This window comes from Miniopterus natalensis, chromosome 2 (genome assembly GCF_054644295.1).
Source record: "Miniopterus natalensis isolate mMinNat1 chromosome 2, mMinNat1.hap1, whole genome shotgun sequence".
In the NCBI taxonomy this organism is placed as follows: Eukaryota; Metazoa; Chordata; class Mammalia; order Chiroptera; family Miniopteridae; genus Miniopterus; species Miniopterus natalensis.
In genome coordinates this window covers 10,851,433-10,863,907 of record NC_142082.1, presented here as the reverse complement: position 1 = coordinate 10,863,907, position 12,475 = coordinate 10,851,433, and the positions used below count along the sequence as shown (strand labels likewise).

The 12,475-nt window shown below is 44.6% G+C and overlaps 1 protein-coding gene across 1 annotated transcript in view; it reads left to right on the top strand.

Annotated features, from left to right (window-relative positions):
* Positions 1-12,475, top strand: part of PDGFRL (platelet derived growth factor receptor like) — a 36,330-nt gene that overhangs the window by 16,377 nt on the left and 7,478 nt on the right. The window contains exon 3 of the mRNA XM_087814127.1: positions 11,620-11,771. Within this exon, the coding sequence (XP_087670253.1) occupies positions 11,620-11,771 (152 nt within the window). The remainder of the gene's footprint in view (positions 1-11,619; positions 11,772-12,475) is intronic.

The window sequence follows — 12,475 nt, the reverse complement described above, 5'->3', positions numbered from 1 at the left end:
GGAGTGCTCTGGGACCCTTTGAAAAGAAAAAGAGAATGCTATTGTTTATAAAAGAAGAATCCCTCTATTGCGCAAAGTCTATACAGACTTTGGTAAATATTGTCGATCATACTCTGGTATTATACTGAGGAAGATGTCTTTTTTCCCAATTTATTTTGGTCAAATATCTATAACATAAAATTGGCCATTTTAACCATTTTTAAGTGTACAGTTCAGTGGTGGTAAGTATGTTCACATTGTTGTACAAGTGTCTTTTTCATTCAAACTCATTTCCCTTCAAAGTTCTTTTTACTTTTCTGAGCAGAACAAATAAAGACAATGAGTTTCCATGAAAATCCTGGCCCTCTCCCTTTGCTTCCATCCTTCCCTGGAGGTGCCCTTGGGGTCCAATTTGCACTGGGATATCAAAAGCAGCAGCCAAACTTTGATATTTACCGTCAGATGAATTTCTACCCCAGAACACAGTCGAATTAAAAATAACTTATCCTGCCCTGAAGGTAGAGCTCTCTGTCCCCAGACTCAGTGGCACCAGCGTGAGGGCCTCCAGCATTTCCCGAGGTGGCTTGGGGAGGGGGGCAGGATGCAAGATGTGTGTGGTGTACTAGGCGTCCTGACAGTGTTCAGGCCCCAGGAGAACACGGCTCTGTTGTTCAGGATGGGGTGGGGGAGGCAGTCATAGACCCAGTCCCATTGTGCTGGTGTCGGGACAGATGAGGTCATGCAGGGAAAGCGCTGGCACACGTAGTGAGCCATGTCAACCAAGATGAGCTAGTTTTATTCACAATACTGTACCCAATGGAGGGAAATCAAAAGAAAAAGCCAGTTCTTCGGGAATGTTTGTAACTTAATTTTTTAAATTGAGGTATAATTGACACGCCATTCTATTAGTTCCAGGTACACATTATGTGATGACTTGATATTTGTCTACAATAAGCCTACTTAACACCTGTCACCTCACATAGTTACTAATTTGTTTCTAATGAGAACTTTTAAGATCTACTTTCTTAGCAACTTTCAAATATACTGTACGATATTATTAACTATCATCACCATGCCATAGATTATATTCTCAGAACTTATTTATTTCATAACTAGAAGTTTGTACCTTTCACCCCCTTCACCTGGTTTGCACCCCACAACCCCCTACCTCTGGCGCCACCAATCTGTTCTCTGTATTTATGATCTTGTCTTGTTCTCTTAGATTCCACATACAAGTGAGATCGTATAGGGTTTATCTTCCTCTCTGATTTATTCCACTTAGCATAATGCCTTCAACGTCCATTCAGGTTGTCACAATGGAAAAATTTTATTTTTTCCTATAGCTGAGAGAGAATCATCCTGTTGGACCCGCACCCCACGGGGTGGCTGTGTGGGGGTAGGTGAGAAGTCACTGCCTGGGGGAATCTGCCCAGAACTTCAGGTGTCACCCCCTGACCCCCACCCACACTGTTCACTCTGCCCTGTCACCTCTCCTTGCCTGGCGCTTTACTTTTCAGACCCTTTGTTCAGATTGCCTTTTGGACTTGATCTTGACTTTGTCCTGTTGCTTAAAGCCCTACTCCCAGCCCCACCCTACCTCTTAGCACCCGGGTTCAGTCTGGTGCCTCACTTGCCTGGGAGGGGAGGTCAGAGCAAGCTCACCCTTCCCTGTAATGACCTTGCTCTTCTTTATGACCTTGACCTTCTTTATGAACTTGACTTAGGAGCTGGGACAAGGCAAGGGTATGGGACTCTGTGTGTCAACCAAAATGGATATAAGAGAACGTGTATGTGTTTACGTAGGCGGCTCATGGAATGGCACAAGCAATGGCATCCACTGGTGGGCATCCTGGGGGAAGAGGCAGGGAACAGCAACTGTCCATATAAAATCAGGAGGGGTGACCATGGCAAGTGGGTCACAGCTCAAGATTAATAGGCATTCAGAAATTGATAGACTAAACGTGTTTCTGCAAAGTGTGTGCCAGATAGAGTTACTGCTAGCCTAATTTATGTAGAAAGACAGTCTGCTCAGTCAGAAAGGTAGATGTGTAAAAAGCAGACGTGGTCCTGACTGCCAGCGGCTCATCAACTAGTGGAACAAATGACACACATGTCAGCTACAATTACAGAACAACAGTGGGCAGCTGTGGGCAGGTGCAAGTGGGGGGGCTGATGGGCGGACAGAAGGCTGCTTTCAGCATGGGCTGGAGAGGCAGGTTGATTCATTGAGTGATTGATTACCCAATCGTGGGAGACAGGCCTTTGAAGATAAGGCGATGAGATGTGGAAGGAAGAGCCGAGGAGAAGAGCATAAAAGTTCCCCAAGAGATTGCCAGATGAAGTCAGCTTGGGACCCACTGACCTGGCCTGGACCCTACATTTTACAGATGATTAGGCTGGACCACAGAGGCTCAGGGGGGTTCTCAAGTTTGCACAGCTTTCAGTAAAAGGAACCTAGACTTGAACCTAACTCCCAACACCCGTCTAGTCTCAGGAAAGCAGCCTATTTCTTCAGGTTTCTGATGTTTGTTCAGGTTTACCATCCAAGTAACAGTATGTGTGGGCACCTTGAGAATGTTGGCAAGATGGGAGGTTTGGGGGATCTTTCTCCACTGGGAATTCATGGTGCCAGGTGCTAATGGGGCCCAGCCCACGGCCCCTGCATTCACTATTATAACTTGGCCATAATACACTCCCTGGCTGTGTGCCAGCCCATTAGTAACCCACCACTTGTTTCCCTAACAAGGGTGGTGGTGGCTTCTCCATTGTCCTCTGTTACTTCTCTTCCTAGGCCTGTTCTCCCCCAGTGTGTCTGTGAGCATTCAGCTAAGGAAAACTGGGACTGGGGGGTGGGGGACTATTTCTTACGACCTGTGCAGATGGGCTTATTCCATGTAATAGGACTAGACTTGCCAGACATGTAATATGAGTCATTACCATGAGTAACTCCCATACATCAGAATCATATGGTTGCCAATTTTGAAAGGTGACCTTGTAAAAATCATGTTGACAACAACGATTACTTACGTCTGTGAGTTTCCCTACATGGCGAAGGCACGTCCGCTAAGCTGTATCTTACCATCCCCTGCGAACTGGCTGTGTGACCTTGGGGGGGTCACATGATCTCTGTAATATGAGGGATCCAACCAGATGGTCTCTAAAGTACCTTCTAGTTCCAAAGTGCTTATTGGCACTCGTATTTCATCCACTTGCATGAGGAATAAGGGCCTTTGGACAGGTTATTCAGCTCAGATTCACTCCCTGAATTCTGTTCTGTTCCGCTGCCAGTCACTATAGCTGCTGTCTGCACAGCATTGTGGGTAACACAGGCAAGCATAAGGCACGGCTCCTTCTCGGGAAGGAATTATTTTACTAGAGAAATATCATAGGGAGTTGAAAAGGTTACACAGCACAGAACAGCAGATGATATAGATAGATAGATGATAGATGATAGAGATAGATAGATAGATAGATAGATAGATAGATAGATAGATAGATAGATAGATAGATAGATCTCCAAGATTTGTGATAAAGACATTAAGTGCAGGGTGTGAGAAGCTTAGATCTGTGTGTCCTGGGGCAACCTCAATACCACCTAACGTTTGTGAGAGTTTATCCTGTGCCAGCATCCTTCTAGGACCTTGTACAGTTATTAACTAATTTAATTCTCAAAATAACCCTAGAAGGTTGGGACTGTTATTCTCTCCATGTCTCAGATGAAGAAACTGAGCACAGTACGATTCATTAATGTGTTAATAATGGTCACAGAGCCAGTAAGGTGTAGGTAGAGTCAGGTTTTGAATCAGGGAAATCAGCCTCCTGAATGCATGCTCTTCACCACTGTTCTGCAAATGCCACTGAACGGAAGAGCTCTCCCTGAGGACAGAACTCTGAAAAATAACCAGGTATTGGCCAGATGGTAAAAAAAAGAGAGCCTTTTAGAGGGACAGAGACAGCTGGAGGGCTGGGTGGAAATGGGCCTCTGTGTCTAGGCTCAGAGAGGGCTTTGGTGGCATCAGGAGAAGGATCTATGGTGGAGATGCTGGGAGAGTGTAGGAGCCTTGAATTCTGGCAAAGATGGGTGCATTCGATTCTGTGCGCACTGGGAGCTGCTCATAATATAAAGCTTGAGGCAATAGCAAAATGGTTTTTGGAAAAGTATATGTGACACCTTTGTAGAGCATTTGAAGGGGATAGAGGAGATATTTTTCTAGAAGGATCGATTTTTCAGCTGGTAGAGTGTAAGGATTGGAACAGAGATGGAACATCAATGTTGATACCAAGAGTCATCCTGGGAGAAAGGTGGAGCTATGACTCCCTCAAAGAAACAGGGGAGTGGGAACCAGGTGAGAGGGGCGGCTGCCCGGGATCCAGGAGCCTGGGAGGCCGAGGGAGCTCCAGGGAGGTGGCCTGGCCTGGGCAGCCACACGGAGCAGAGCAGGTGTGAGGGCAAAGTCACGCTGTGCTTCTGATTATTTCTTACATTCCAACTGGCAGGATTTTTATTAATCAGAGCAAAATAGTATACTGGATTTTTTAGGCCTCCAAAGGAATTCCTGTTGGTCTTGCCTTTGGAATCCACATTCTAAGAAGGCAACACAATATAAAACTCACTTTCCGATTTCTGAAAGTGTAAATGAGCCATGTACATGTTTACAGAGCATCTATTGTGTAGTTTTGTAGGTGGCTTATCTTGTTTTTCTTTTACTAAGGTTTATTTTCTTATTATAAAATTACAGGTGCTCATTTACTTTAGAACGTCAGAAACCGTAGATAAGTAAAAAGAAGGGAGAGGCCACTGAATATCCCGGGGTCCGCTGTCAACACTGCAGCGTAGAAGCTTCCGGTTTTATTTTTATATGTAAAAAGAAATTGTATCAAAATATACAAACTCCTTGATGATTAATTTTTACCTAATGTTTCATGCATAGTATTCTATGTTATAACTGTAATACCATAGTACATGTAATGAAAATTTATTGTTGGAATCATCCCCGCCCCCCAGCTTTTCTTTTTATTATCACGGTCATTGCTGCAGTAAGCATCTAAAGAACAAAGATTTACTTCTACAAACGGAATTATTGGGCCACAGGCTGCACGTCTGAAGGCCTTTATTCCAGGAAGCCTAATGGGATTTTCTGTTTGGTTAATCTCTGGTTTATTAGGCCTGGCTTGGCTTGTGGTATTAAAGGGATACCCAAGCCTCAGTTTCTTAGAATCTGGGAATTCTCTGAAGGAGGCAAAGTCGCTTTTCCTTTGTAAGAAGCCAAGTGGGTTGACAGGAGAGGCAACCCTGCCAGCAGGGTGGACGAGGTGGAGTGAGGAGAAAAGGGGACCCTCCCATCGCTGTGGTCAGAGCCTGCGGTCGGTGTCAGGGACAGGAGCTGGAGAAAGGAAGGAGGGGTTGGCAGGGCTGGAGGGCCACCACCTCTCTGAAAGAGTTAAAAAGGCCTATGATGACTTCTTTTTAAATAACACAGAAGAATCTGGTGTAAGTCACTGTAGAAAAGACCTGAGTCACATTTATTTTTTTTAAAATAAATCCTCACCTGAGGATATTTTTTCCTTTGCTTTTCAGAGAGAGTGGAAGGGAGAGAGAGAGAGAGAGAGAAACATCGATGTGAGAGAGATACATCGATTGGTTGCCTCCCGCATGCAACCTGACCGTGGCTGGGGATCCAGCCTGCAACCAAGGTACATGCCCTTGACCGGAATCAAACCCAAGACCCTTCAGTCCTCAGGCCAACACTCTAATCACCAGCTAGGACCCTGAGTCACATTTCACAATCATTAACATAACTGGTTGTTGGAACATAGTTATCATGTAAGGGTCTTGGCCGGTCCTCTAACATGGAGAGAGAAAGAGGTATTTCAGCGTCATTTCTGATATTGAAACTGCCCTCATTTGGAAGTTTCTTGGTTTGCATATTTGTTTCTCATACATATTTCTTTTCATCTTTTTTTTTTTTTTAATCATAAACTGTGGAGTTTGATACGTTTTACCCAGCTGTCTGTTTCCCAGGACATGTGTTCTGCTGACCTGGCTCCATTCCCAGCATATTGTGGAGCAATTATTTTTGACACATTAGTAAGAGGAGGCTTAGTGTAAACATGGACCCTACACAAACACGCGAAACATGGACAAGCAGAAACTCACGAATCTCTCTCTCCCTGGGTGCTTGGTGCGGTTCCTTGCACGTGGTAGAAGCTAAATAATGTGTAACCGTGAAATGAATGTTGAGTAGGAGGATATTTAATTCCATCTTTTTATTTTACTCCTTATATCTGCTTGATGCCAACGGAGGCATCAGCCTCTGAGGCAGAATGTCTGGAAGGGTATAGTTATTTAAACACATCAGCTTCTCCTGTAGCTCCAACACTTGGGAAAGTTACCTACCGAACCTCAGTTTGCTCACCTGTAATATGGGGATAATAATAGTACCTGCCTTCCAGAGCTGTTAATAAGAGGAAATCCATCAAAATATATCAAGGGCTTACAACCGGGCTTCACACATATTAAGCACTTCTTAAGTTTTAGTTACTATCAGTGGTTTCGTCATCACCATCTCAGGGGATTGAGAAAAAAGAATGCACTCCTGGGGTCCTTTCAGTTATACAGTAAATGCTTTACAACTGGTTTTTTCTTGCCCTATTTCCTTCCATTACTTACTGACTGGAAGTGGTTACAAGAGAAGAGAAGGGCCTTTGGGTGAGGCGTCTCTGTACACTCTGCTGGGCTCCCTGAATCCTTGTGTCCATTTCGTGGCGCAGACTCTTTCCTCGGAGGCTGTAGGCCATAGTCCAACCCCTTGGGCAGCCTGCCCCCTGGACTCTGTGAGGCCATTAGTAGAAATGAACACTTAAATCCAGGCATTTAGACTGTAATCCTGCTAAATAATTTGTTTCCTGTTTTATATTGTTTGCATATGAGAGGGGGTGGAAAAATCCAGAAATGTTTTCCAGTGTGTTTCCTTCCTTCCACCCCCAATCCTGCTAAAGATACAGCATGCAGATTTCATGGTGGTAGTAGGGTTATTCCCAGGGCTAAATTCTTACGTGCCCAGTTCCTTTCCTGGGAGGAATGGCATCATGCACTTTTTATCACTTCAGTGCTAGCAAATGCTGAGCCCAAAGTGCCAAATAAATTTATTGATTACTTGGCTGATCTGTACCCTGGTTTTGAGCTCTGCAGGGAATGTGGCCAAGACATTATGGTCTACCTGGGAAGACCTCCACCTGCTTTTTCTCTCCAGCATTCCATTTTTTTTATCTCCTGAAATCTAGCTCTATCCGCACATCTGCAATGGCTTGTTTGGTGGTTGCCGAAGACTTTCATTCTGCCAGTGAAGTGTGTGCGCACACGTGTGTGCGTGTGTGTGTGTGTGTGTGTGTGTGTGTGTGTGTGTGGTCACCAATCCCTCTTTAGGCATCTGATGCTTCTGAGCATCAATTTCTTGAATATTCCTCCTTGGTGATTCCCTTTCCCAGTTCTTCTTTCTTTCCTGATCCTTTCCCTCCCCTTTACCTACCTCTTTTCGTCTGGCCCCTCATTTGGCCCTAGATTTTGTCCTAAACCTGCTCTCACCTTGTCTGGTTGCTTTTCTTGTTGACCTCGCTCATTCCTTTAGCTCCCACTCTTGCCTCTGTATCAGTGGCATGCCGATTACAAATCTAGTGCTGTTTTTTCTCCTCTGTGCCAGGTCTGTATTTCCGGCTGCCCATAGGACATCCGCACTTAAAGGACCCCCACTTGATCACAAATCCCGAATCACCAATAGTGAATCTTATTTTGCCTACCCCTGATCTCCTTTCTCTCCTCAACTATTCCATTTCAGGCAGTTAAAACCCCATTCTTTCCAAGAGAAATACAAACTAAGTGGTCATTATCGATATCTCTCTTTCTTCCACCTCTCATACAATGTCTGTCAACATTTTCCCCAAGAAAACATTCCTTAAATTTGCTTCCATGCCACCATCAGCCCCAGCCCAGCCCAGCCCAGCCCCAGGGCTTGCTGAGCATCCTGGTAGCAGCCTCTCAGCCTCTCCTCCTCCTCCTGCCTCCCTGCCTCCTGTTCTCTTCACTGGTGTCCTGGCTGAGGTGGGCCCATCGCCCAAACCGAGGATGGTCCCTGCTGCCTGGTGAGCGAGATGTGCACCCTTCTTGCTGTTCTCATGTCGCATGACTCCCAACCCCCCCAACTCCTTCCGTAATGAATGGATTGGATCCCGGAATCATTATTGAGTGCCTTCTACCCACCGTTCACGGGGCCACGGCAGTGGACAGAGCAGACCAGGTCCCTCGCAGCCCTCGTGGGCCTGGAGTTTCCTGAGCAAGCGAGCTCGCTGCTTCCCGGCCCCCCTGCTGTCCACCCCTTCCACCCCCACTGGTAGAAGTCTCACCTCCTCAAAGCTGCCCTCAACCGCTTCCACCCTCAGTGGTGAGTCCCTTTTCGCAATTCCTAGTGTTCTTGTGAGCACCCCTTTAGTTATTCTCTGAGTTGTTCACGTACGTTAGTTTTCATTCCTAAGTGGATCGTAATACCCTTGAGGCCCACTGCTTTTTCTCATGGTGCTATCCCCAATTTGCGTGTGTATTGTTTGTCACTGTTGTGGTAGTATTTATAACTAGCTACTACTAACCCGAAATTGTATTTAAAGAAGATAAAGTTAGGATAATACAAAGAGACAGGCACGGCATGAAGTGCTTTATGAGCATTTTCTCATCTCCTGAGTGAGTATCCAGTACATGCTTAACTGGCCTAAGTCATTGACTCAGTGTTCACCAGCTGTGGTCGCAAGGAAGTCACTCTGCTGAGACTCAGTTTCCACATCAGCAACCCTGGGAGCTGGATGTCTGCTTTGCAGGGTCCTTTCCAGCCCCAGTCCTCAGTTCGATTCAGTTTCAGTCCACCCATTTCTCGGGCGTCCTTTCGTGCACGCCGCCCAGATTTATTGCTTGGAGAATATGAAATAAATAGGACACAGTCCCTGCCCTCGAAGTCTTCGTCATCCATTGAAATAACAGGAAGCCACGGGTGCCTGAGGGGTCGAGAACAAGGGAGCCAAGTGCATCCCTGGGAGAAAGCCGGGCGGTTCCTGGGAGATGACTGTAATTAGAAGCTTCCTGAAGGAGGAGAGGTTTCCGTTCAGTTGAAAGGAGGCAGTGGACTGAGTGGGAGCACAGAGGCGCCTCTTGGCAGAACTGGTGGGCAAAGCAGCTATTCAGGGCGAACCAGAACAGGCTGCGTTTAAGGCCAGCCCACAGGACATCTCCCCATGTGCTAAATTTCAAGGGTGACTGCACTGATGCGGCTGCTACACACAACTGGAGAATCTCAGCTACATGCGAAAAGTATGTGGCTCTCCCAGGGCCGAAACTTTGGGATGTTTGCGATGCATCCTCAGATTAAGACCATTTCTTTTGGCATCTGTGCCCCAGGGGGCATCTGTCCCAGAATGACACACCTGGATTCCTGATGCAATTCATTACAGTGACGATCGGCTAATACTGGTGTTTAATAGTAATAAATATTTATTTATGTCTCTCCTCATTTCAAAGGGTTTTAAATATATTCACAGGAACAAGATAAAAATATAAGAGGTAAAATACGAGAAGATAAAAGTGGAAATAATAGGGTTAGGTAAAGGAGAGGTGCAAATTCCCCAAGGCATTAAGTACTTTTACCAGAGGTGGACTGCACAATCGGGGCTCGGTATCTCAGCAATTAATGCATCTTGTCCTAAAGAAAAGTGGGCTTTTTTTCATTCTTTTATAATAAACTTATTTTAGAACAATTTTCAATTTACAGAATAATTGTGCAGAGATAGTACAGAGAATCCCTGAATACCCTATGCCCAGTTCCTGTATTATTGACATCCTACATTAGTATGGTACATATTAATGAACCAAGATCAATATAATGTTATTAAGTAAAGTTCATAATTTGCTCAGTTTTTTTACCTAATGTCCCTTTTCTTTTAAAATTGTTTTTAAATTTTTTAATTACAGTTGACATACAATATTATATTAGCTTCAGTTGTACAGTATAGATACTTATATAACTTACAAAGTGATCCCCCTAATAAGTCTGGTAGTCATCTGACACTACACATTGTTATTATAATATTATTGACTATATTTCCTATGCTGTACTTCACATCCCTGTGACTATTTTTGTAACCAGCAATTAATTCTTAATCCCTTTACATTTTGCACCCACACTCCAACCCCCCTCCCATCTGGCAACCATCAATTTGTTCTCTGTATCAGTTTATTTCTGTTTATTTTGTATTTCAGATTCCACAAGTAAGTGAAATCACATGGTAGTTGTTTTTCTCTGTCTTATTTATTTCACTTAATATAATAACCTGTAGGTCCATCTGTGTTGTCGCAAATGGCAAAATGTTATTCTTTTTTATGGCCAAGTAATATTCCATTGTATATATGCACCACTCCTTTTTTATCCAGTCCTCTATCTATGGGCACTTAGGTTGCTTCCACATCTTGGCGACTGTAGATAATGCTGCAGTGAGCAGAGAGGTGCGTTTATCTTTTCGAATCAGTGTTTTGTATTTCTTTGCATAAATACCCAGAAGTGGTCCCATCATGGCTTTTTCTTTATATCCCTAGTTATAGGACTTCTGTTCAGCTAGTCTTCAGGTGGTCCTCAATGATGGTTGTTCTGTAATTCAGTTGTAATTTTGATGTGGTTGTGGGAGGAGGCAGGCACAGCATTTACCTTCTTTTCCATCTTGACTGGAAGTCTAAAGAAAAGTTTTTATTTTTATTTTTTATTATTCAGTGTATTGGATTAATATTGGTTAATAACATTATGCAATTTTGAGATGTACCAGATTATAACTTGATATCTGTACACCCGATTGTGTGCTCAACACCCAAAGTCTAGTTTCCTTCTGTTACCATATATCTGACCCCTTTACTCACTTCACCCTCCCCCTCTCCCCCTCCCCGGGAACCACCATTCTGTTGTTTGCATCTATAAGCTCGTTTTTGTTTAGTTAGTTCTTATTTTACTTTTTGTTTTATAGTCCACATATGAGCAAAATCATAGGGGGTTTTTTGTCTTTTTCCATCTGACTTATTTTACTTAGCATAATCTTGAGAGAATTACGCAAATATTTTATTTTTACTACAATATTGTAGCATCTCAAAGATTCTGAGCTTATATCCGAAGACTTATCCTTACTGCTGAAAGAGATTTGCACACGGGATAACGCTGGGTTATTTCATTTACGTCAACTGTTGTTGCAGTGAACTCATTAAAAACAAATCTGAAAGCAAAACACCTTCCCAAGGCTTTCTGGCTGAGTTTCTGTGGCTGCGTTGCAATGCAGCAGTGATTTTACTTATGGAAGCCCCAGCTCTGAGGTCAAAGGGAATTTCCTCTCTTTAGAAAACAAACTGTCATTTAAATTTCCTTTTAGGAAAGGCTTCTCTCTGCCTCTCCCCTGCACACACCTTTCCCCCAAACACACTATTTTAAATGTGTGCCATCTGCGAGCGGGCACTCTTTGCCTGCCCACTGGGCAATTAGATGTGAGAACAAGGGAGCAGGGAGCGCTGGCTGCAAGGCCCCGGCCCAGGCCCAGGCGTGTGACCTGCTTTGCTTCTGTTGACAGCGTGAAGCAGAACGAGCGCTACAGCCAGCTGACCCTGGTCAACTCCACTGCGGCCGACACTGGCGAGTTCAGCTGCTGGGGGCAGCTCTGCACCGGCTACATCTGCAGGAAGGACGAGACCAGAGCGGGCTCCACCTACATCTTCTTCATAGGTAAAAGGTTTGCTGCATTAGCGGAACTCTTCAAACATCTGGACTTGCCTATAGTAGAGGTTCCCACTGTGTGCTGAATATCTAATAATGACAATCAGCACCCGCTCTTTGCCAGGCTCTGGGCTCAGTGCTTTACATGGATTAGCTCATGTAAGCCTCTCAACAGCCCTTCAGGGTAAGTACTCATATCATTTCTATTTTTTTCCCAATGGAGAGGTTGAGGTTTAGAGAGACTCAATAAAACCTTAAGGTCATACTGCAAGCAATGGCTGTATCAGAATTTGAACCCAGAACAGTCTGACTCTAGAGATGTACCTACGTTGTCCAATATGGTAGCCACTAGACCCCTGTGGCTATTTAAATTTAAATGGGAAGTCATTAAAATTAAACAAAATGTAAAACTCAGTTTCTCAGTGGCACTTACTATGTTTCAAGTGCTCCACTGCCACACGTGGCTAGTAGCTGTCATCGCAGAAAGCTCTCCTGGACAGCACTGCTGTCGATTTTGAGTCATGTGCTCTCAGAACCTGTGATGATCCCCTTTCTGAAGCCACTGTAGTCACAGGATGCCTGGCTAAAGGCCTCCTTGTATTTATTCTCATGTATTGAGAGCTGAAGTTTGAGGGGCAGGAATCCCAAAGGTGGTGGTCCTCTAGGCTCCAGCCCCAATCCCTGAGCCTACGTGAGGTGCCTGAAAAGGTGCA